Source organism: Mastomys coucha, unplaced genomic scaffold (genome assembly GCF_008632895.1).
Source record: "Mastomys coucha isolate ucsf_1 unplaced genomic scaffold, UCSF_Mcou_1 pScaffold18, whole genome shotgun sequence".
Taxonomy (NCBI): domain Eukaryota; kingdom Metazoa; phylum Chordata; class Mammalia; order Rodentia; family Muridae; genus Mastomys; species Mastomys coucha.
Window position 1 is genome coordinate 69,146,462 of NW_022196900.1, and position 27,073 is coordinate 69,173,534.

General features: G+C 35.3%; 1 protein-coding gene across 1 annotated transcript in view; it reads left to right on the forward strand.

Moving 5' to 3' along the window:
- The window catches only part of Faf1 (Fas associated factor 1), a 315,310-nt gene that overhangs the window by 124,615 nt on the left and 163,622 nt on the right, over positions 1-27,073 (forward strand). Inside the window, exons 9-10 of the mRNA XM_031378184.1 lie at positions 4,052-4,068; positions 16,092-16,178. Coding sequence (XP_031234044.1) covers positions 4,052-4,068; positions 16,092-16,178 — 104 coding nt within the window. The remainder of the gene's footprint in view (positions 1-4,051; positions 4,069-16,091; positions 16,179-27,073) is intronic.

The following is a 27,073-nucleotide window of genomic DNA, read 5'->3' on the forward strand; positions in this document are numbered from 1 at the left end:
TTTTCGTTTAGTTAGTTAAGTGTTTTATAATGTACACTGTCTAAAGTTAATATAAACAAAAATAAAGTCATTGTTTTTGTCTAATTGTAAAGAGAAAGTGATATATTTTAATTTTCTTAATTACAAGTGAAATGGGGAGGCTTATCCTAATAATTACAATTTCAACTTTGAATAAGTTTTACATTCTTTGTGTATCTTAGATGCCTCATCTATAAGTGGCACAGAAATAGTTGTCTAATCTGTAAAGTGCTTAGAACAGTCCTTAGACATAGTAGGCGTTACTTAAATGTCTGCTAAATAAGCTTGTTAATAAGTTTTACTACATGTTGAATATATGCAACAATTTAAGCTTTTAAGATTTCAGCTGTATTTCAAACAGCAATGTCCAAAGATATATATTGAGTATTGTCTTAATAGATACACAGTTTTTCCCAAAATGGGTTGAATGAAAAAGAAATTAGTTTTGAATTAATTTAAAACAATTTGTTTTCAAATGTGTCTATGATTCAGAAAACTAATACCTGCTTGGAGTGATAGGGTGGTATTTTTCAAGTGGGAAAGAGTAAAGTTAAGTCAGGCTTACATACAATATAGCAGGATTTTAATTCAGTTTTTTCCCCTAAGATTGATGTGAGCATGAAATGTACAAAGCACCTGAATCAATTCCCTGGCACTCAATAAATGGGATCTGTGGGATAGTTGCTCTTCTTTTCACCACATGATCTTTTATTGATGTCTTTACCATTCTGTCACACTGTATATCATACCTCTTTGTTTCTGAGTATACTTTTTAGAAGGGCTGTGAGTTCCTGTAAGGAAAAGATATCACATCTTTGTTTTTCTCTCCTACAGGGCTTTTGCAGACTGACAGTACAAAATTGTTGTTTGCCCCACTTTATCCAGCTAGAATATTTCAGTTTTAAAACAAAAACAACTAATCAAAAATGAGATCTCTTGACTCATTTTAAAGAACCAAAAAGTTCTGGTGGTGCTGAACCCCACAGTTTTTATTCAGTTGGCTGGTCTAGACTGGGCTAAGATAGGATAAGTTCATCAACTGATAATTAACAAATGAGTACATTTTTTTTTTTAAAGTAATACTGGGTATTTTCCTGTCACATTTCACTCATCTGTTACTTGACTGGTAGTTATAACATTCCCATTGAAGACTGCTGCACTGGTAACTAAAGAGCATAGAAATAAGGAAGTGCTTTATGAATGTTGGATAGATGAAAGAAAGAGCCATATACATACAGAAATATAGAAGATACACAAGGGTTTCACCCTGAAATGCACAGGATTACAGGTTAGGCTTTCCATACCTTGGAATTACTAAGATCTGTTCCATAAAGAATGAGCTGTAATGTTGAGATGTCAGAGACTAGTGCTCAGAATAACATGGCTTCTATTAAATTTGATTGCCTGGCTGCCACAATGTTCAAGCATGAACATATTTTGGTTTACTTAGTACTGGCATAATGCAGTGAAGCATGACAACAGTAAAATATGATCAAATGGACTTTCCATTTATTTGGAATGCATGATAATATCTGTTCACTCGAGGAAAACATACAACACCCAACCGTGTTTGAAGACAAGATACCTTTGATCAGAATCTCTGAAATATCCTTTTGAGTTAGCTATCAGTATAGTAAACTTTATTAATTTGTACATGACAGTAATTTGGAATTCATGATTATTTAGTCTCATTGAACTAAAGCATGTCCCTAATCTGTGAAGAAAGATTTTGCCAAGCAAGTGAACAGTATGAATAGCATTTCTTTGGTAGGGACTGTGGTTAGGTTGGAGGTGGGGAGTGAGGAGATGATTACAGAAAAAAAAAATTGTCTGATTTTAGTTTTCAGGGCAGTGTTATGAAAAGTAAAGTAGAAAGTGCCTCAGTGTCCCATAGTTCTCCTTTTGGGTCCTGCTTCTTCTACTTGGTAGAGACATTTTTGTGCTCTGTTGATTTTGTAAAGAAAGAGTAAATGCTGCATTGAGCCTATTATCAGATGACATATGTGTGTATGTAAAGCACCTGATAGAACTTTGGTATTTCATATTTTTTTCTGCCTATATTTGTATATATACATATTTTTTTAAGATTTCAACCCATCTTACTTAGAAAATGATTGGGAGGAATTTATTGCTACCATTTATAGAACTTACTCATAAGTTACTTGACTCCACCCACTCTTATCTGTTCTTTACCATACACTTACAGAATGAGTATAACTCCATGAAAGCAGAAACTGTCAGTCACTGTTATAGATCATCACTGTTATATCTTAGTCCCTTCATTACATTAGATATTCAATATGTATTGTTGTATGACTGGACAACTGAATGAATGCTTGTGAATTATTAACACTCAAGTGAATATGCTTGATAAAGCTAGAACTGGGTTTTCAGTTTATAAGAGGAAATTCTCTTTGCACTTGTTAGTAATATCGGTATGTTTTATCCCTAAACACACACACACACACACACACACACACACACACTAATTTACTGATACACAGTGAATTTATATGGGTTGTAGTTTTCATGATTAATAAAGTATCTACTTTTTTTAAGAAGGCAGATTTTTTTCCAGATGTGTTCATTTAGTTTTTTAAGATTTATTTTATGAATATAAGTCCACTTTTGCTGCATTTAGACGCATTAGAAGAAGGCACTGGATTCCATTACAAATGGTTGTGAGCCACCATGTGGTCGCTGGGACTTGATCTCAGGACATCTTCCATGGAAGAGCAGTCAGTGCTCTTAACTGTCGAGCCATCTCTCCAGCCCACATTTAATTTTATTTATGTGTATATATATATGGGAATGTGCATATGAATACAGATGCTCCTAGAGAACAGAGGTGTGTTATTCTTTGAAGCTGGAGTTATAGGTAGTTGTTAGTGATATGATACTGTAAGAGCAGCACATGCTTTTAACCACTAAGCTCGCTCCAGCTCTCTGGAGGCAGAAGTTTGGGTATTAATTCTTAAGTGTCTCTTGTGGTCTCATCTTTTCTCTTTTAATTTATATGTTTATTTAAAAAACCCTGTGTTCTGTGGATGCATATTGTAAGCAACTATTTATGTATTTTCACTCTAACTACATTAAGTAGCTCCTTAATGGAATATAAAAGAATTGTTCCCCAACCATCCTAGTGTTTTCTTTGCTATACTAAAGGCATTTGGGGAAGAGGTATTCAGTAAGTACTGAATAGGGTGGGGCTCTGAGTATGGTGGTTATTACAGTATCCCTTATGCCTTCCATGTCTTGTAAGCCTAGTATATGCATTCCTTAAGGAGCTTGCACGCTTAAGTCCCCTAATAATATTTTGAATTATAACTGTAAAAAAACCTGACACGAACACATATTTTGTTGTAGTATCATGCAAACTACACTATTATCATTTTCAGATAGCCATATTTAGAATGAAGAATTGATTAATAATTAGGTTCAAGTTTAATTAACGTGGCAGTTCTCTAAGTGACTTAAATGAAACTTTTGCCATCTTGACTATTTAATGATTATAATATAGCTCTGTAGCTATGATTGTTTTCAGTTATTTGCATTTTTCAGCTTTTCTCCAATTTTGAAGTTCTAAGTACTCCCCATTTATAATTCTTAGACACTTTAAGTTAACATTTTAAACCAATAAAAGAGTCCCTATAAAACAATAATTTAGCTATATGATTTGTACTTTTAGTAGACTATCATATCTACCCTGTGTTATCTCATTGTCATTAGAGGATTTACTTTTATATTCTATAAATGGAGTTTACTTGTTTAAAACCTCATTTTTCCTATCTATTTACCATGTATGTATTTAGATCAACATTTTTTCTTTGCTTTAGTATTTTTTAAAATGGCCAGCCTTAATTTCACTATTATTTAAAATTATAGATATAGCTGAAGTAATACTTCTATGTCTTACTTAAAAAGACAACATGGCAGTGTCTCTGTGCCTCTTCTGTCATATACAGTGGAAAAACAAATTGTGATTTTTTTTCTTTATCTTATTAAGTAAATTATATGGTCATTTTGTACGGAGCTTCCATAGTTAGAGATGTAAAACAGCAATTTCTTGGTTCTATAGCATGACATAGTTCAGAGCTGAGATTAGAGAAACCCCGTAGAGTTGTTAATACTTGAGGGCATCCCCAACTAGAAAAGTATGTGAATTTAGGCATGGGAGGAAGGAAGGATCTGCTTTAAATTTAGTGTAGGGTCACTGAATCTTAATGATAGATTAAACAAGGGAGGTAGAATAATGAATAGGGGTATGCTGTGTGTAGCACTAATACCAGAAGTCCATGGTTTGTGGCGGTTTTTTATGTCCTTTCCCATATGGTTTTTGAATAGAGCAGGTTATGGCAGGGATGAACTAAGGAATAGCTTTGTTAATGAATAAATAGGAGTAATTTTTTAAACAGGAGACTTCAGACAGTTTATTTAGAATGTATACTTATTTAATGAATCATGTTGTTGATTTTTTTCCCATCTAAATACATAAGGTGATAATGTTAAGGTATTCCTAGTATTTTCTTTCTAAATAAGCTGTATCTACATTTTAGAGCCAGCCTTAACAGTGAAACCCTTGGGTTAGGATTTTAACTGCCTTAATTAAAAGCCATTTAAATGGAGCTTCTGAACATTGGCAGCCTCACTCGCTGGAGTTTGATGTGCGTTAGGCTTTCGTTTATAGTGTCCATTCACTTGGCATTTGGAGCCAGTTTCCAACTCTGTTTCATTCAATCAAAGTTAACTAGGTGTGTAATTTTGTGCTTATCCTTTTGTAACTTTGCTCTTAGCCAACACAACTCCTTTTCTGAAGATGGTCTCTTTATTCTTTCACCTACATCTCCCTTAGAATACTGGTAAAATCTGATTGTGAAAATTGGCAAGTTAGAATTTAAAGTCTAATCAAATGTAGTATTAAATATCATGGGAGCTGTTCTTTGCAGAAACTAAGTTTACATTTCCTAAAGGAGAGATTAAGTAGGTTGTCTCTGGTGCCTAAGTTAAGCAGAGTCAAGGGAAATGCAACTCTTCTGACTCCAGAGCCCCAAATGCAAACACTGGCCTAGTTGTTCCCAAACTTTCTTCTTGATGTGGGCGACTTGAATGGTTTATTTTCACTTGATGAACCACACCCCCAGGCCACGTTAGTATTCATGGCAGACCCCAACACTAAGTCCTTTTGTTGTCTTTGTTATTTGCATTTTTTTTGTTAACAAGAAAAGATAAAATTATTAGAGAGCTGATTATAGACTGAAGTTCTGTTGCTGATGGTTCCCACCACTTTTTTCACATCTCAGAGAAAGCAAAGGCTGGGATGGGCAGCAGAACTCAGCAAAGCAAACGTAAACATCGTGTCTGAGCTTCAGGGGGATATTGCCAGAGTAAGAAAGGATTTATAGGTTTTTGTTTGTGTGTTTTGTTTTTTTTCCCATATTATAAAAACTTTTCTTTGCCAAAAACACCGACAACATTTAAATTTAAGAAAATTCAACTGTCTCCTTTATTTAAGAGTGTTTGAAATCTGCCTTATCATTGTGAGTTAAGCCTTAACCAAATGAAGGATATTTAAGCAAGTAGCTTAATTTGTTTGTGTGTATATGTAGCATAAGTTTATGCTTAGGCTCACCTGAAATAAGAAAAATTCAATGGGGGAAACAAAACAAACAAACAAAAAATGATTTGCACAATAATTTAAAAGCATTGTTCGTATCCCTATTTTTTTACAGACAGTTTCATTTTAGAACTCAGAGAAGATGCAAATACAACATAGGTGTTTCTAATAAGAATTTTACTTATCCAAACAAAAAGCATAAAATAGGAGTAAAGTAAGAGTGTCCATTGTTTGATAGAGGGGGGGTGGGTTGGGGAGGGAGGAAGGAAGGAAAGGGAGAGGGAGAGAGAGCGAGAGAGCAGGAAAGGAAGAGAACTGGAATAAAGACTTGGTCTACTGCACATTGGCTAAGTAAAATTGCAGTGCTCTTGGGTGAATCTTGTTTTCTTTTTTTTTAAAGATTTATTTATCTTATTTATATGAGTACACAGTAGCTGTCTTTAGACACACCAGAAGAGGGCATCAGATTCCACTATAGATAGATGGTTGTAAGCCACCATGTGGTTGCTGGGAATTGAAGTCAAGGCCTTTGGAAGAGCAGTCAGTGCTCCTAAACACTAAGCCATCTCTCTAGCTCCACCCTCATGTGAATCTTATATTCTTTTACTCCACTTGAATCCTTTGAGGGAGACTCAGGCATTGATCAGTGATGATATCATATAACATCACATGATAAAGCTTACTTACTTATCATGTTAATATTCTTTTGCCTTGGTTTATTTCCTCTGTGCGTGTGTCTGTGTCTTGCTGTTACTCAGTTATTTGTGATCCCAGGAACTTCCCTGTAACTGTGGAAGCAACATTCCATTCTATAGCAATAATCAGTTGTATTTGCTCTACCAGTTGTTCTTCCTATACAGCACTTAAAAGTTCAGAATTATATCCAGCAACTATACTTGATTGCTTCTTCAGTACAACAGCTATAGAAAGTTTTTCTTGCTTGTGCTAGAGCTACCTGTAGTTGGCCACTCTCACTTTACTACTTACTGACCAACTGCTCAGAGTGTTGTGATCATAAAAAGAGAAAGAGCTATAAGAATATGTTCTGGCGGGATGTGGGGGAAGGGAGTGCCTCAGCAGGCCCATCCCAAGGCATCCCTTCCCCCTGAGGGACCAGATACACACCAGTATAGTATAGAATAAAGTTTATTCAGGACATAGGTTGGGGAATTAAGAGGGTAACAGAGGCAGAGAAAGGCAAAGAGAAGGAGAGAGTAGAGAAGTAGGGGCTGGCCATGACCAAGTGGAGAGAGGGGGGAAAGGAATAGGGAGAGAGGGGGAACAAAGAGGCAAGAGAAAAGGGAGAGAAGCAGGAGTAAGAGAGGAGGGGGTAAGTAGCCCTTTTTATAGGGCCAGGCCTACCTGGCCATTGCCAGGTAACCATGGGGAGGAGCATACCTGGCTGTTTCCAGGTAACTGTGGGGGTGTCCAGATTGAATACCAACATAGTAAGTGGGAATGATCTCAGAAAATTCATAATTGTGATTCTGTGTGATGGTACAGGACCATAATCCCAGCACTCAAGTGGCTGAGGCAAGGGAGTCCCAGCCTAGACTAAATTAAATAGGTAGTGAGATCCTGTCTTGAAGAAGAAGAGTCTATACTCACCATTTACTAAATGGAAGAAACCTGAACCAATCACTTTATATGAGCTTCAGTTTTTATTTTTCTAAAATAAAGATACTGATCCCAATAAAGATTACTATGGGAATGTTGATTTAATATAAACTAGGAACTACTTTATTGAAGACTTTGAGTAGTGGCTGAGTTTCTTCTCCCTCTCTGTACTCAATATCAACCACGCAATTAATAGAACAACTAAAATAAACCTAGGATATTCTGGTGTAAGTTTCTTTTAATAGAAAAATTTTTAAAAATTCCTCATTAAAAATGAAAAATTTTGCAGATATGTAAAATGAGCCATAATCCCATCATATAGAGAGGATAAAATTGTATATTTATTGTACATCTTTCTGTTTTTCCACCAATAATATTGTATGGATAAGTACATACATATGTGTATATTTAAGCAAAAGTGAACATTATTTTATACCTCTTTTTGTGGCACTAGGAGTTAAATCAGAGACATTAGAGACATTGTGCATAATAGACAAGCACAACTGAGCTCTAGTTTTTAAAAACATCAGCATCTATTAATTATACATAGTGAATTTTATCATGACACTTTCATACATACATATATACATGTGTGTATATATGTGTGTATGTCTATGTGTGTATATATATGTGTGTGTGTATATATGTATATATCCATGTCCTTTGCCTTTTTCTTTCTTCTTGTTTTTTATTTATTTATTTATTTTATTTATTTTATTTTTATTTATTGTTTTTCTTCCTGTCTTGTTTTTTATTTTTTAATCAAATAAGTTTCATTGGGGTTGCTTGCAGGAGCAAGTGTTCTATAGAAGTGGCTAACACCCCAGAAGATGTCTGAGGGAGGGTTTGGCCCTTTGATCTCTTCCCTCTAGGACTATGTGTGTTGTTAGTCTCAGTCTTGAGATCTTAAGTTGGCAATCAGCTGCTATGAGTGCAAGTACTGCAGCTCTACCATGTCCACAAGTCAGCCTTACAGCCTACTTTCATGGCTCTTATATTTTTCCACCCTTACCTCCATAATGCTTTCTGAGCTTTTAGTGGAGATGATGTAGATGTCCTATTTATGGTTATAGTCTCTAGTTTTCAACATCTTAAAAGTTGGTAATATTATCTACTACTATCAGGATGTAGTAAAGGGGCAAATAATAATAAATATCTAAACAAAAAAATCAAGATACAGTCTGTTGAGTATACCTGGCAGTACAGAAGCACAGTATGAAAACAAATAGAACTGGTGATGTTTTAATGTAAGTTCCTGTTAGAAAAAGATAATAGTTTTACTGGCCTCTGGGATATGCTTTTCAGGCCCTGTTTGAATGTATTAAGACTGTGGTCTTTGGATTTGATGCAGGCTTGCTCTCTTTCTTCAGAATGAAACTTCTGGACCCTAGAAAGCCAAGTCTTAGAAATTTCATTATAGAAAGCTTCAGTTTCTCTGATGTAGCAGAAGCAAGACCATCAAGCTGCTGTATGGCTTTGTATGGCTGTTGGCTGATTAGTGAAGCGCAGGGAGGTAGACAATCCAGCTGGCCCATCCACAAGGTATCCAGGAGCTCTTAGTGTAGGTCAAGTTCTCGTGTAGTTTCCAGGAAAGGATGCTCATTTCAGGAAAGAGGTAACAAGGAAGCAGAACTCCCTTCTGACATGTCAGACCTCTGGCAGGGACCAAGGACAATTCTGTCATCCTCACTCTGAAACTGCTGGACCAGTTGTTCTCTTCTCTCTCAGAATGGCCACTTTTACTGTTCTATATTTCATTTATTTAACTATTATATTGCTGGATATTAGATTGTACTATTTTTATGTCTTATGAACAGGGCTATAGTGGGTTTGTTTGTAGCTAAGTATTTGATAGCATGTATGGTATCCTTGAGATTAGTGTATTGTTTCTGATACATTGTTTTACCTACAGAAATTCTAACTTGAAACATTTCTGACTTAGAAGTAATTTACTTTATGGTTCATGAAGAATCTTAGTGTCCTCTGTTCTCCTGGGGCTCTGATCCAGAGCGTTGACTGTGCTGAGCACATGCTCTACCACTAGCAGTCTAATAGATAAATTGAACCAATGGGAATAAAATATAAACTGGGCTTTACAGGATGAATGCTGTCTAATACGTGACTCTTAGAAATGTTTGTGGCCATTTTTTCTGAGTTTTTATTTATTACATATTTTCCTTTCAAATATCACAAACTCATTAATTTAGTTAATTTTATGTGGTGGGAAATTTTAAGAACATTTATTGAAGGCCCTACTATTTTATTTACTACAGGCAGTAAACCAGCTATTTTCTTTTACGATATTTATAGTCTATCATGAGCTCCCTATGACAGAAATATAGATTAAAATATTTGTAACTTTCCATAATTTCAGACTTTATTGAAAGATTTTAAATTTATAAGGTACAAAGATTTCAGTGACACCAATTTGCCATCTAATCCCACCTACCCTATTAACTCAAACAAAATTTTAGGATTTCTAGAAATTTACTCATTCGTAAAAGGGACAGGACCACTTAAGCATAGACTTTGAAGGTTTGAAAAATCAGTTAGCTGAGGAGGCATAGCTGAGGAGGAGCCTGTATATAAAATTTTGCATCTTACACTTCAGACTGGTAAGAATCACTTTTAAGGCTGGTTACCACTTATCATGCAGTGCCGCAGAGTATTCAGCACACTGGAATCACAGGGCTCTGTAATAAGCATCTCTAATTTCTTTCTGCTGATACCACTACTGCTTTGAGAATGACTATTGTAGAAAAACCATTGACCTCTTCTATTTATAATATTATTATTTGCAATTTCACAGTTTTTCTAAAACCTTTTTTTAAATCTACCACTAAGGTCCTAATATTTAGCCTTTTTAACATTTGTGACATTTAGCCTATTTTCTTATCTATTAATAGATTTTCATAGCTCTCTCAGAATTATGATTGGAGAGCTAGGGATGTAACTCAGTCAGTAAAGTGATTGCCATAGCACCACATAAGTTTGGTGTGGTGGGGTATACCTGGTAATGGAGGCAGGAGGATCAGAATGAGTGAGTTCAAGGCCAGTTTGGGAAACCAAGAATCAAGGAAGTCTCTTATCTTTTAATATAGATATAACTTTTAAGTAAAGATATAAATTTATATTTGTTTGAATCCACTACTTAGGTTAGTTTGGTGTAAATATGATGTAGCTTTTGCAATTTTACAGTATTTTTATTCTCTTCAAAGTCTCAGTATAATTTCCATGTTGCTAGTGGAAATTCTTAATCTTATTTCTGGTAGTTGTTCATGATGACCAAAATCAAATCTATTTACAATTATATGTGTTTAGACTAGATTCTGTACTTGATTCACTTTATTATTACCATCCCAATAATAAAATGTCAGCTGCCCTGTTGTTTTATAAGAAAGAAGCAAAATCCGTTTTCCAAGTATGATAGAAGGAAGGTATAGTTGTAGAATAAGAATTCATTTAGAACCGAAAAGATGTTAAAGTGCAGAATACAGTTGGTTCAAAGCCTGGTTGAAAAGCACTTGAATTTTACAGACCTCTTCATTGTTTTCTGGAAAGACAGCATTTGAGAAAAAGAAATTCTTGAGTTACTGTTTTTATGAGGAGAAAATTGCTTGGTCTTTTAATGGTTAATGAGAAGAAGTAATAGTTAAACACTTGGAGCATTGATTTCTGATTTGAATTCTCTAACACAGGCCAGCCCTGGGGGAAGGGGAAAAAGCTTGCTAATTAACATTTGATTACTGATGCCACCTTCTCATTCCCCTTGCACCATCCGGTTTCAAACATTTTTTGTTGTTGTTGTTGTTGTTGTTCAGGAAGGATTTTTAGACAGGTTTAGCTTGCATCTTAGTAAAACAAATCCATGTGCAACTGCAGAGCATGTACAATATGTTAAAAAGAAGAAAAAGGAAATGCATTAGATATGTAGTATGTATTCAAAGCCCATTCTTAACTACACAAGCCTTTCAGAGCACCACAGATTGCCAGGAAACTCAACTCAGCCTGGTCTGTGTGCCTTGTTTTGATTTAAACGGACCACTGCAAACACTTACTTGTTTCATGTAGTTGCAGCTCATAATTGATATATTTTAAATTTGGATAAGCTCAGGTTCTACTGTCTCTAGAGGCCTTTTCTTCTTGTAACAGTGGCAGGAAAATCATAGGGATGCCTGTTGTTTCATGATACTGCTTGGAAAGACAATAAGGTATGTTGGTGTCTTAATTCAAGAACCCAGAACCAATTAAAAGCTGTTTGGAACCCATACCCTTTAAATATATTTTCCTAAATTAAAATGTTTAATAACAACTTATAGGCCCAATTTCAAAGATTCTTTAATGAAGTGAACATATTTATAACAGTGATCTGGCTAAACTGTGGATCACTGATGATATAGTTGAAGGTATAGTTACTTTAGAATCCATGTGACGGCTTTATTTTAAAATTAGCTCCTGTGAGATTAAAAACATCAATTAAGTTTTTATTAGGTATAAACAAAGTAAAGACTCATTTTTATTTACACAAGAAAAAATTTATTTAAAATGATTCTATATATTTCTCACTTGAAATTATTTTCATTTTTCTCTTTGATATCTGTTATATTTATTGACTCTACTGCTGTTCTTCCATTTAAAAAAATTAACACTAGAGCCTTAGTGTTTGTAAACTAAGGTTGAGTGAACTAAATCTCAGAAAGGCTGAGCCAATTTGTGCACAGTAATAGCTCTGGGATTAGAATCAGAACTCCAGGTCTGATTTTCTTATGCCACAACACATACTTTCATGGCTTTCCTAAGAAAAGTTCTGACAGTTTTATCAGTATTCAGTTTATAGCAATTACTTTAGTATAACTGACAGTGTTATCTGCTAAGCTTCATAGGCCTTTTAGTTTTCAGTTGGAATAACTAAGAACAACTCATTTGAGTCTAATCTTGGGCATAGAATTTAAAATTTAGCATGTAGTAGGGTAACTTACCTAAGAATTGTTCTATTAGAAATTCTAATGAAATTTTACTCAAAGAAAAGCTGTTTAAAATTTTAAGTAAATTTAAAATAAAAGTTGGGGGAAGATGAATTCTTATGAAAATACACTCAGCATACTGTGATAAAATGGTCCTTCCTCGAGTGCTATGTCTAAGTATGTAGATACACATCAGCTATGAAAGTGGCTAAAATCAGAAATATATTCTGCGCTTTTTCAAATTATTCTGGGTTGTGTGTGTGTGTGTGTGTGTGTGTGTGTGTGTGTGTGTGTCTGTGTGTGTATGTATATATATATATATATACATATATATGTGTATATATATATAAAATCTGAAGCAGTGAGAAAAATTCTCTAAAAAAATCTAGAAAGCAAATGTGAGGAAAAAAAAAACCTGTGGTGAGTTTAGAACTTGTAATTCAAATATAGTATAGTTTGTTTTAATGGCAACCACAGTATTTATTATGTTCCTTCAGAACTAAGTGAAACATTTGCATGGGTTAGTAGCTTAAAATCTCATAGATTTAGAGCTTAACACAAAACAAGAATTGAAAAGATTTTGAATGTTCAGCATGATTTTGAGACAGTGCTGATCAAAGAAAATGTGTAAGACAAAATTAAAAAAAATCCCTTAGGAAATATTATCCAGTGAAGTGTCACTTGTTCCCACTTAAATGGAATTTAATAGTCTTTAAAGATGGAACTGCATCAGAAACAGGACAGTGATGTCAGCTGATAGTCAGCACAGCAGACCTACCTACATTCATTCTACCTTTCTCAGATACAATTTATACCAACACAGTTTCCCCCCTCTTTTCTCTTGTCTCTCTCACGGTATCCCCCTTTTTAAGATGTCTTTCCCCCATCTCTTTTTCTGTTCTCTCTATCCCTACTCTCTTGCCCTGTCTTCCCCCTCCCCCCCTTTTTTTCTCTGATAATTACATCTTGGATCTGTTTCATAGGGACTTCAAATCCATCTGCATCATTTTAAACATAACTCAAAAACTACTTTTTAAAAAGTAATTACTTTTACACTATTTTGTTTGCTTTTTAATTTTTCATTTACTGCACAATGGTGATTTAAACTTTTAATTGGATACACTCATCAGTAAAGGCAATGAATTTTTATATCTTTTATTAAACTCACTGTTTTGGTGTTTCTGCTACTGCTTTGCTTTATAATGGTAAAAGTCTGCCTATGGTTATAGCATGGATTTAATTTTGAAAAGCTAATTTGTTTTCACTTAAATTGCTGTTCAGTGGCTGAAGTTTAGCCTAAAGGATTTCTTATGTCATAATCGCATAGTACTTTATAAATTTAGCCTTTGCATTGGAACAATCAATCAAACATTAGCTTAATATGCTTTACATAGTACTCTCACGGCTAAGTTCTCTCTGCACTAACTAGTTTGTTCTATGACAAGTTGCTTTAACAGATGTCATTCTGGGAAGGACAATGAAGCCAAATACTTGTGCAGTGGCTAACATTACTCTAACTTTGATCACTTTTGTTCAGCACATCAGTCTGGCATTGTGCTTTATACCAACATAGCCCTATAGCCAGAACATGCTTTTCAGGCTTAGAATAGCAGAGGAATGTCATTCAGTTCAGTGCAGTTATATATGAGTTCATGAAATAAGAAAATACTGTTTATTTCAAGATAATGAATCATTATATTTTGGAATTAAGGTAGAATTTAAGGAACTTTATTTCTACTTTTCTGTGCACCCATCATGTTTGTACAAGTTTCCAATGCTGGGTTAACACCCCCCCCCCCCAACACACACACACAGTCACAGTTTTCTTGCTTTTGTTAAAAAATAGCTGATGAGTTTTGATGTAGCTAGTCAAAATGTAAGTTTAAAGAAAGAAATTTCTTTTTTGAAGTCTAAAAATTCCTCATGCATTCATTCCTGTCTTTTCTCTTTTATGAATGCAATGCTTTGGATTGTTGAAGTACTTTTGCCCCTGAGAGCACTAATTTTTTAGTGTGATGAAATAGATTCAGCTAGTGAAAGTGCTTAAAAGCTGGTCTATTTACCTTTTACTAAGTTGTTGAATTGGTGAGGTCTGATCAAAATTTCCAAAGTTGATGTGACAACTGTAAGCAAAATATTGCAGGGTAGCCTGAGCATTACTAAGGCAATTTGGAGAAAAGCTGCTTGTTTAAATTTAAGCAGTGTCCCAAGCTCCTAAGATCTCATTTACTAATTCCCATATTTCCCCACTCCCACCCCCCAAGGTGTATATTAGAGATAAAAATAGATTGAGTTCCATGTTTTGTTTTGTTTTTTTTCTTAATGTGTGCATATCTCTGTTTCACTGGAAGGGTAACTTAGATTGTTTGTGTATAATAAAGAGTTATATGATAACAAAATGCTTCAGCTGAACAGCATGGTACTTTACAGTTCTGCATCTTAGAAGTATGAGTCTGTGCTTCTTGTTAAGCAGCCGTATTAAAACACTAACCATAGGACATATGTGTGACATCTCAAGATTAGCCTGGATGGTAGAGTACATTGAATGAAGAATTCGTTAAGGTGGACTGCCTCTTTATTTTTATAAGGAACTAATAGTTTTAATTGTAAATGAAGGATAAAATAGAATTTCTGTATGCTGTTTAGGAGAAAAAAAATCCTAAGAAATTAGGGATGCGATCTTCTGGGGTTCTGTCTCTGCAGAGTTCTTCTAAATTGTCCTAGCTGGCCCCTTACTCATGGTCCTTTTGCCTTATAAAGGAGAACCAGAATTGCAGGTATAGGCCATCCCCCTCAGCAAGATATGCTTCTTCTTAAATCACTGGATGGTAAACAGTTGAACTCTCCACACCTTGTTTCTTCATTTGACTCTTCTCCCTGTAAAGTGAAAGGTACAAAGTTGATGGTAGGCTTGTTTGAGATAGGTTCTCACTAAATAGCTCTGGCTGCCCTGGAACTCACTAGGGAACCTTTATTTTGACTTTAGGAAACCTCAGCTCAGCTTTAAGTTTGGGATAATTAAAAGAAATTATATAACCTGCTTTATATTGCTTAATGCCTTTAAAACTAGAACATAAAGTAACTTCAATCCTTCACTCTCCTTCAAACCAAATTCATTTCTTCTCTTTAATAGAAACTTTTGTTTAAATCATAAAGTTTTAAAATTAAACTACTTATAAACATTTGTAAATGTAGTGAGCTCTCAGTGAACTATTACCTGAAGTTTCTTTTTTTTTTCTTTTTTCTTTTTTTCTTTTCTTTTTTTTCTTTTTTTCTTTTTTTTGGTTTTTCGAGACAGGCTTTCTCTGTGTAGCCCTAGCTCTCCTGTAACTCACTCTGTAAATCAGGCTGGCCTCAAACTCAGAAATCCGCCTGCCTCTGCCTCCCAAGTGCTGGGATTAAAGGCGTGAAGTCAGCAAAGATCACAGTCATCACGAATCTGGAGTGATGATAGCTATTATGTGCTTAAGGAGGTGCTGTTTACACAGAGAACCTGAGTTCAGTTCCTAGCACCCACACGGGGTGCCTGACAACAGCTTGGAACTCCAGGTCCAAAGATTTGCTTCTAGCTCCTGAGTGTACCCATACTCAAATGCATATATTTACCTGTATGAACATGCATACACTAAAAACATCAGTCACAATAGGAAGTCATTTCTTGAACTATTACTTTGAACTATTACTTTGAACTATTACTTTGCGTACTTTGAATTCATGGTATATTTTTAACTTTTGTAAGTTTGTTCTGACTTGTATTAGTTCTGAATTATTGTTTTGAAACTAAAAGAAAATATGAATTAATGTTTTATCTTTAATAAATAAAGTTACTATAATAAAATAATGTCAAAATCCTATTTTAATTCTGTTTCTTTTTATAGGTAAAGAGAAATGTGTATGACCTTACAAGCATACCTGTTCGACATCAATTATGGGAGGGCTGGCCAGCTTCTGCCACTGATGATTCAGTAAGTTACAGTCTAGTTACAGCCTCTCTTCACAGTATAATTAGCTTTTACAAGCAGAATAACATGCTTTTCCATTGAAAGTTTTCCATTGAAAAAACTTTTTATTTATATCAAGTCTTGTCAGAATTTTTTTAAAAATTGTAATAATTTGAACACATTTATTGAACAAATGTCCATAAGCCAAGCATATTAACATTATGTTGGTAATGATGTACATCGGTGTTGAGAACTTGATATTGCTTGGTTTTATTTAATCTTTTCCTTGATGGGGATATATTTGGTTATTAATTTGATGTTCAAAGTACAAAAAATTATAAATCATAGATATTTGAAAACATATGTTGATTTATACATGTGTGTCTGTGTGTGCATGCCTATGTGTGTGTGTCTCTGTGTGTATCAGTGGTCAGGTACTTTGAAAATTATTATATTTTGCAGTTGATGCAAATATCTTTAAATAATTTATACATTTCACCACCATAAAAATCAAGGAAATATTAGCTTGTCATCTTTCAGTAATAGCAATTTATAAATACTTTTTCTTATAAATTTGGAAGCTCTTCTCTATCTCTGAGATTCTCCCAATAATTAACTCTTTTCCAAAGAATTAATTTTATCATCTTAAGCCTACTGACATGAAGTTTTGGCCCTTTCTCCCCATATTTACTTACTTACCTGTAACCTGTTGATTACTTACTAAACATATAACCATCATGTTTTGGTGTTGGCGTTTTTGTTGTTGTTGTATGTTTGTTTTAAATGTTTTTATTTTTATTTTTTGAGAATTTTCTGCTGTATATTGGAGTCTGATTTGTGTTCACTAACTACTCCTGAATGTGAAGCCTGCACTGGAGTATGGTTAATAGACCCATCGTCACTCAATTGTCGAAAACTGTTTTCCCCCCTCCCAGCAGCTGTTGATTGGGGATAACTTCTTAGCTAGGTGTGGGAATTTGTACCCACTTTTCCTTTTTTGTACTGGGATTTTGCTTGACTTAAATTTGTGTGCTAGGTAGTACTCACAGTCTCTGTGAGTTCATGTGCACATTGGTTTCGTGTATCTATGAGTGCTTCCTTGAGGTTGTCTGCCCTTTCTGGCTCAAGTAATCTTTCTACACCCTCTTCCGCATAGATTCCTGAGCCTTGAGGGTGGGGTAGGATGCAGACATCCCGAGCCTCTCTCTGCAGTTGGGGGTCTCTGTGCTCACTCCCATCTACTCCAAGAAACAGCTTTTGTGATGAGGTCTAAGGAACAGTGATGTGCCGTTCGTTAGCAATCAGTCCCTTTTATTTCTTATTTGGTGTGTATGTTTCTGTTGGTGGTGGAAGACAGAAAAGGACAGAAATTCTCTGAAGCTAGATTTACAGAGAGTTGTGATCCACCCAAATCTCTTCAGCTCATAAACATTTTTAAATGTAAATAGGAAAATGTTTCAGGAATTGTAAGTTAAATCTAATTTTTGAAATAAATAATGCTAAAAAGAATCAAGAACTTTGTAAGCATTGCATAATACTAAATCATGATTGTACCTTAGAATTGAATTTGCTTTTTAATATTTTCTATAAATGCTATGCCTGTCTAAACAGTTACTTTTTTTTTTTTTTTTTGCCATTGCAGCCTAAAGTTTTAAAACAAATTCTTTTTGGAAGACAAGATAATTCTAAGACAGTTTATTGAGATAGATGCCATTTGAGTCCAGCTACAATAAAAACCACATGCCTTTGAAAAATGCCTTGTGGGTTTCAAAAATTTAAAAACAATCAGAAAACACTAGGATTCTTTGCTAACAGCACTTGTAGTATAGTATATGATTAAAATGCTGTTTGGTCACTGCCATAAACAAGGCTGTAATTGTTGCTTTCTTGATAAGTTTTGTTTGCTTGCTTTTGTGGTTTTTATTTGATTTTTTTTGTTAGGATTAAGAAGATATCAAAAAGTAGAAATGTCCTTAGTGTTGTCTAAAATTCATAATAAGACATAAATACCATTATTAGAAGTAGATAATTTAAGATCCAATCACACCATTAAACTTCTCTAAGCCTCAGTCACTGTCCACCAGTTTTCTGAAAATTAATGTTAACATATTTATACTGTGTGGCTTACAGTAGACAGTAAAGAGGTCAGTTAATATTGTATTTAAAATATCTCAAGTATGATAGGCAAGCATTGATGGACCTTTACCATATGAAAAGGTATCTGTGTGGTGAGGAATGAGTAAGGATAGAGGCAATCCAGATTATCTATCTATTGAACAATCCTGGATCTCAGTGATATATGTGGTTTATATTTATTTAAAGCTTATCATGATTTAAACGCAGTAATAACTAGTTGAAATGACAGTAAAGACAGAAAATAGTAGAGAAAGTCTTAAAAATGCAAGGCTGCATAGGCTTCAGAGTAAATCTACAAGCTCTGAGTTTAGACAAAACTTATTTTAACCCTACATTTACAGAAACCAGGATATAAGCTGACTAGTTACAATCTCAAAAGTAACAGGAAAATTAAACAAAATAGGACCTAATCCTCTGCACTAAAGGACCTTATGTAGTCTGTATCCCAATTTATTGAATTAGTTTGATACTGTCTTTTATGAAGCCCATGTTTTAGTATATTGTGTAAGATTTTACTTTTAACAAAGAGTTGCAATGTAATTTCATTACTTTCGGAAAACAGGTTAAGCTCAGAGTAACCAGAAATGTAACAGCACCTTGTGCTGTATCTATCATAGCAAGCAGAGAGGGAATCCCCATTACCCTTCATCGTGTTGCCTCATTATTCATATTTGCACCTTTTCCCAGGACCTGTGAAATGGTGCCTGCCCACACTTCCCCAAAGCAAATGTTGCCATATTGGCAGGATATGCCATGAACTGCATGATTTGACACAACAAAGATGTTTAGGGCCAGGCGGCTTTTAAATTGGTGCCATTGCAGATCTGCTAGCTCCCATGCTTGAGATCAGGCCAAAAATGTCATAACTATGGTCTTCAGAGAGAGTCTAGCCAAATAAATGTCAGAAACTTTTGTTTCATTAGGACCATAAAAACATGTAATGCTAGTGCTTTACAAGTAATCTATATTGTTGCAGGTGGTGGTGTTTTTATACTTACTGAAAACACTCAAGTGGAGGCGTCTGCTACAAAACAAGAACGTCCTCACAGCTTAGGGCATGGATTGAGTACAGCTGAGAAATGGCAGCTGTGTAAACAGTCTGAAATGTGTTAGCAACAAAAATATAATTAATTTCTTTCCAGGACAGTATGCCATAACTTAATGCCTAGAATGGCTTAACATTCAGTGATAGCACCTGAAAACCTGCTTCTCGCTGCCAGACTAGAAGATGGACTCCAAAGGTCACTAAAAGTGAACTCAGTTTATATTTTTACTGCTCAGTGGCCGGAGTTTTTGTATGGCTTTGACTATACACTAAACATGCATAGAGTAGCCTCTGTATATTTATGGAAGTTCCACAGACCAAGAAACTAATCCACTTGGGTTGATGGGAAATGTTACAAACTTAAATGTAGTAAGTTGAGTTGACCATTTAAATTGAATAAATGTTATTGCATGAAGTTTGCATCAGTGGTTTTTTTTTGTTTTGTTTTGTTTTGTTTTTGAGGAAGGTAAGGAAGGATTGTTTTATAATGCTCCATTTATGTTTTATACTATATGAAAAAAATACTTGGTAGTAATCAGAAAATGTTTTCTTCATTATAGTTGTCATTAATTTTTGACTTTGAAGACAGGACAAAGGAATAGAATTTGTATAATTAGGTTCTTGTGTTGTCTTAAAGGATCTTATAACCTGATAAACTTCAGTATTTGATTTTCCAGCTACAAATTGAAGTCAGTATCCATGAAAACATTGTTGCAATCTCTTTAGATTTAGCGATATTCTAATGGAACAAGAGATCCTGTATATCGTCAACAAATCTTTTAGCTTCCTCTTTACTTGGTATACAAAGTCTTAGCAGTAGAGGGATGCTGTCATGCTATGATAGTTCAGTTGTGAGAACAAGGAATTGGAAGGAGGTGAAATCTCACCTTGCACATTAGCAAGGCCACCTTTGGCTACCAGAGAGTGGAAGTAAGTTTAGCACTAACAATGATGTTTAGACATTTTTTATAATGCAATTTGAATATATGGTTATTCTAAGTAATGCTTCTAAAGTGGGAGAATCATACAGTTTTAATGCTTGATATTAATATTTATTTCCCTTTTTCTTTTAGAATTAGAGGTTAGAGGGCATGTGTTGGACATCAAGAACTAACTTTTTAAGTGTTCTCATAATATGCAAGACCACTCAAGCAAGTCCAGTACCTTATGGCATTTACACACACACACACACACACACACACACACACACACACTCCTTGAACACCTTTTTAATCATTAAATAAATCTGTGAATGCCCCGGGGGCAAAACGGGGGAATGCCCCGTTTTGATCTTTTGGTGGGGACCATTTTTTTCTGTGGTTCCTTCCTAATGCCTGTGGTAAACAGGTGGCCAGGTGCCCTTACATTCCAGAAGCTGCTGCTCCTGTGCAGACACTTACCACATTGACATTATCAACTGAGTAGATCTACAAGATTCTGTGCAGGCGTTCTAATCCATTTCTGTAAGTCTAATATTTCTAAACTATGTCATGGGATGACTTTCAGCTTACCTTATCAACTTCAACAGTAATCCAATATCTTCTTTTTTATGTCAGATTTTTATTCTGACATTCAGAATCCTTCATTCTTTCATCTGAAAACTTTCCATCCAGGCCAAGACTGACTGGTGTGAGAGAGTGGAGAGGGGCGGGATATAAGTTATTGAATCCGAGCACAAGTCAGCAAAGCAGTCTGAATTCATTGAAGTTCACCATTGCTGTTATTTGGATAAGTTTCGTAAGGTAACTTGCCATCTTGAAGGCAATATTCACATCTGTGAAAGTATGCTGAGGAGGTTCAGTGGTTTAGCACCTTAGGTCACATAATGTGAAGGTGCCAGTTTTGCTTGTTTTGTTTTTAAAATGGGATCTTTCTCAGCCGAGTCTTGCTTTGACTCTGTGACCATTATGCTTCAGCGTTGAAAATGGGGGCATGTATCTTCCACCATGCCCAACATAATGCTGTCATTTTTATAGGACAGATTAGTTACATATGTTTGCCTAATGTAAAAGGACATGCACTATACAATGTAGAGAGACTGGCAGTAAGGACTGTCAGCCCAAATCATACCACTTGTCTGTTCTTGTCACTAATCTTTTAGTGGGAGACACCCATGCCATTTGTTTATACAGTATATATAGTTGCTTTTCCATTATATTGACATGACCATAATTGCCACAAAAACTTTCGGGCCCACAGAACCTGAAATATCTACCGTAAGACCCTTTACTGTTTTTCAACCCCTGGTGTAATATTTGGCATTTAGTAGACATTCAACAAACATTAACTCCTTTTCTCTTGAGTAAACATCTTCTTTATATCACTTACACACTCAGATTCAGAAGCATTCTTTGAGTAGCTTCAGGGTCATCTTATGCTATTTAAATTACTTTGTTAACCTGTCTTAGGGCAGCTGAATTCGGGCAATCTCTGGACATTTTCACTGGCTTTTTCTTTATTTGGCAAGGTCATGGATAATGTTGCTTCTGAATTGTAGTAAGACTCAGTAGTTTCGGGAGTTCATTGCCCTTGTCAACATGCAGAGTCTTCTCCAAATAACACAGACAAAAACTAAACAGAAGAAAGAAAGAATTTGAAAGCAAAAAAAAAAAAAAATAGTTTGGCTTTAAAAAGCAAGAAAAGTAGTGAAATGGACTTTATCTTGTAGAGTAGAGTAAGAGTTAGAGCATGATGAGCATACACAAGGGAAATATTTACTCAGTAAATAGACAGGAGAACACACAGAAACAAGCTCCCGAAAGGAACGTTATAAATGCTTAGATAAAACTCTACCAGTTTTCATTTCAGTGTATTAAAATCTCAGGCCTGCTAGTATTGCTTCTTTCTATGAAGTTGTAACTGTTCTGAAAACTTTCTTCTTTGTATAAACCAATAGGAGAATGATACGAAACTACTGTTTTTCAGGGTGTTTTGTTTTATTTGAGGTAGGCTTGCATTATGTAGCTCTGGTTGGTTTCAAACTTTTCTGTCCTCGAATCTCAGTGTCCCAAGTACTGAGAGTATAGGCATTTGCTAGCACACACAACTCCAGGTTTCAGGCATTTCTCCACAGGCAGCTGAAGACTTTGAAGAAGGGACAGATTAGTTCTGTGATAGTCTTGCATTCTGTGTGGAGGAAACTTCCAAGTGCCACAGCTAAATTTCGCCAGAATAGTAGCCGAAAAGGTTTGTGTAGTTTCCCAAATATCCATTTGCATTCATTGAGTGATATTCCCGAAGGCTAAGCAAAGAATAGCTGCCAGGGTAAAGAACTGGAAAGGGTTTTGAGTGCTTACCTACCATAGCCAGATGCCGCTGTGAAGACACCTGGCATTCAGCAGATATATCAAAGACTTACACCTTATGGAGTGAAGAAACTGGCTCTAAACTGAAGACTACTTGAGGATTTCATTAGTTGAAGCTTAAAATAAAGCTCAAAAGGAGCAAGCTGATAGACAGGTCAGTGGTGAAACATAGTCTAATATCCAATCAAAAGATACTGGGCATATTGACAAGAAAAGCAGTCAGACCCACAATAAGGGAAGATGTCAATTAGAATTAGCTTTAAATAGATATTATATATACTATGAACTTTCCCAAGTATTTAAGTGAAAAGACAAAATTAATGAGAAAATACACACACACACCCTTCTAGAAATAAACAGTATAATATTAGAAATGAACATTGCCATCACATAGGTTGAGTAGCAATATAGGAATGCACAGTGGTAACCCATCGTGGGAAACAGTGGCAGATTTTTAGAAAATTAAAAAGCAATACCACCTACACAAAATTACCCAAAGGGAACGAAAATATATTAATTTCACAAAGATTTGTATTTATATGATCGTTAAAGAGATTGGTACAGTTAAGGAGCACTTTATTCTAGAATAATAGAAAAGGTGTTTGGGGGCAAGAATTCACACATCAAAATCTCTAGGATGTAAACGTTCCAACTCAATGCAACAACGTTAAGTTAGAAGGCAGGTAGGTGTCTGTGAAAGAGTCTCTGGACAGGTTGTCACAGCCATGGTCCCCTACTCTAGTGAGGCTACCTAATGAAATGTTTTCCTAAGCTAGTTGAGCGACCTAGGCAGGTAAAGGACAGTGAGGCTGTGGATGAGAGCCAAATTATATTTCAAAGGTAGCAAAATTTGGTCATACTCTTCATATCGTGCTGATTTTACAGACACTAAAAATGCAAATGGACAGCTAGACTTGTTGCTGCCCTTCTTTAATCCCAGTATTCAACAGGTAGAGGCAGACAGATCTCTGAATTCAGGCCAGGCTGGTCTACATAGTGAGTTCCAGGACAGCCAGAGCTACATAGTAGGGCCCTAACTAAAAACAACAACAAATGTTACAGGGTCATGAAGGCTTGCTCTAAGGTTCTAAAATGTCACCAGGGCCAGACACCTTATAGCTGGATCCTTTTTTTCTGATTGGTCACTGCATGAAACGATGAAGGCTAAGCTTGGATCACATATCTTAAAGCTTATGTTCCTGTGACAAAATATCATGACCAAAAGTAACATGGGAAGGAAAAGCTTTATTTCAGCTTATAATTCTCAGGTCACAGACTGTTACTGAGAGAAGTTAGACAGAAATCAAGGCAGGAAGTAAAGCTGAGGCCATGAAAGAGCTCTGCTTATTGTCTTGATCTTCATGGCTTGCTTAGTTTTCTTTCTTAAGCACAAAGAACCAGCAGCCCAGGTATGGCACCACCAACAGTGGTCTGGGTCCACCCACACCCATCAAGACAGTGCCCCAAAAGCTTGCCTATAGGCCAGTCTGGTGGGGTCATTTTCTCAATTGAGGTTTCCCTAATGACTCTAGTTTATATTTAGTTGATGTAAAAACTAGCCAGCACACTGCAGTAAAGGTGGACATTATAAATGTCAGAAATGTGGGATGTCTCATGAAGAAAACTGCCCATACCAGTTTAATAGAGAAGTCATTTGTGGTGTAGGCAGTAGAGCTGTAGGTGTAAGGCTAACTCCACTTGGAGCTCCAGATGTTCCTCCTGAATCCCAAGTTCCAGGTATAGGCAAGAAGGGGTTTGTGTTTGTCCTGCTGGGTTTACTTTGGTCTGATTCCCGCCCCCCTCCTTATTTTCACGGTCCTTCCTTTTGGAATAGGCATAATTACCTTGTCATTGTATCTTGGAAGTATATAACTTAACTTTCAGGGCTGGAGAGATGGCTCTGTGGTTAAGAGCACCAACCATTCTTCCAAAGGTCCTGAGTTCAATTCCCAGCGACCATGTGGTGGCTCACAACCATCGCTAATTGAGTTCAATGTACTCTAATGGTGTGTGTCTGAAGACAACTAGAGTGTATTCATATAAGTAAAAATAAATCAATCTTTAAAAAATTATATTTCTATGTTTTAGTTATGCATTTCATTTAATATTCATTCATGCCTATAATGTGTTTGGATCCAGTTCACCCCCCACTCTCTCCCCTCCAATTCATTTTCTCCCTACCATTTCCTGTCTCGTTTATGTTGTTTCTTACTCATCACCCTCTTATTTAGCCATCTTGTCCATCTAGTGCTGCCTGTATGTGCATGGATGTGGGGCCATCTACTCTGGAATGGATAGATAGCTTCTGGGTCAACATTTCCGAAGAGAACTGCCTCTCCTAGCAGCTCCTCAGATAGGACTGGATCTTCATGACCTCCATTATCTATGCTGGGATCTTTGACTGTCCTGATCAGGTCTTAGACATAGAGGTTTACCTTTTGTGAGCTCATGTATATAATTGTGCTGTTAGATCTAGTGAATATTGTTTCACTATAGACATCCATTCCCACTTTTGAATAGTGTTGAGGATTCCAGAGAATGTTTAATACAATTCTGGATATATGTATATATATGTGTATATACACACACACACATACACATATACATATGCACATACATATACATACACATATACATATAAATACATATATACATATATATGTATTAAAAATTAAAAACTCTAATTGTCTAATAACACTCAGTTATTCTAGAGTGAGGAAATTTGCTGAAAATTGTATGGTTTCTTTGCATTTCTAGTTGTAGAGGCTTGAATTGTTCTGTTTTGTTTAAATTGTTAATCAGTAAAGGAACAGAGAAGCCAAAAATCACTTTGATTCTTCCTTGTAAGCTGTACGGTTAGCACTTGGATCTGAATATAAGTGGATTTAAAATTTTCATCATGGCATAATGTTTGTATGTATGTATATTCTTAAGCAGAAGTCATACTATTATTAATAAGAAAATAGGAAATAGGGAATAAACAGTAATAGGAAATAGTAGAAATAAAATAGAAATAATAGGAAATCGGGAATAAATACTAATAGTATATTTTACTTGTTATTTAGGTAGTGTTCAGTGATATGAAGACATTAATGCAATGATACTTTGTAAGGTATATTTTATGTATGTGATCTCATCTCATTTAAACCAAGCAGTAGATCATGAATAAACGATATTTGATAGAAGTGTGGTACACAGTATTTTACCATGGTTATTTCAGACTACCCTTTCTTTTAATGTTCAAGCAAAAAAGTACTTGTAGTAGCTTTGTTTCATGAGATTATGAACTACTTGAGAAGAAATGGTTCTGATTCATTTTCTTTTAGTATAAACTGTCTAGCATAGCCTGAAGCGCAAAATAACTGAATACTGCTCACATTCATGTTTAATATGCCACTTAGTAGCAATAAATAACTGCTGGGTGACTCTTTCTGTATGTAAACTTTCTTGTTTTAGAGATGCCAACCTTTCTGGTTAGAAACTAGGCATTTCTTACCTGTTCCTGGGAAAGTTCTTTCTGGAAGCTGCTCCTGACTCTCTTCTAGAAGGTTGTTTCTAGTACATATGGGTGGCACTTAATCTCTGGCATTTGTGTTTGCAAGTTAACATGCTGTCTATTGCACTTGAACAAGTGTGACACATGTGATAAGATTTCTTAACAAGTAATTTCCTTGAGCAGTGAGAATATGAATGTGAGGATTGGTAGTCCTGAGTTATTACATGGTACTTCTAGACCTAGAGCTTTAGGTATTATCCATTACCTGGACTTCAATGTTTGAGAAAGATAGTGGAAAACAGAATTATAACCAGTTTGGGATAAAAGAAATTCTATAGAATTTTGTGATGGTGTAGATAGTTTGTTTAATTAGCTATAAATTCTTAGAAATGTTCTGTTCTAAAAAGAAGCCTTAAAAGCAACACCTGTGCATGCAAGGAGTCTTTTGAGCCTAGAGTGAGTTTATCAGTAGTCAAATCAATTGCTGTTCTATGTCATGACATTGTTTAATATTTTACATGTAGAAAATAGTTTTTTAAAAAATAAATATCCAGCAGCAATTATTCGTACTGATTCTCCCCAGAGCCAATGGAAGTCTTTTTGTTCTTTTAGTGTATGTTTGTTGACAGTTATGATCAACATGGAATGAACTGCTTTTGCAGTTTATTACTTTCAAAGTACAAATTTGAATGATGTGGATTCAGATGTATAAAAGAGATAAAATTACAGACAGCTTTGAGTGGCAGTTACATATCAAACCTCATGGGGGTTTGACAGGCAACGAATATCGTTATTAGACGCTTTTTCCATAATTGCTGACATTTATCCAGTGTTTCACAGTATTTGCTAATGTATTAATGCAGTCAATCTCTGAGAGGCTGCACATGCCTTTTTAGCCCTGGCTTTTATGGGATTCTGAAATTCATAGACCCACAGA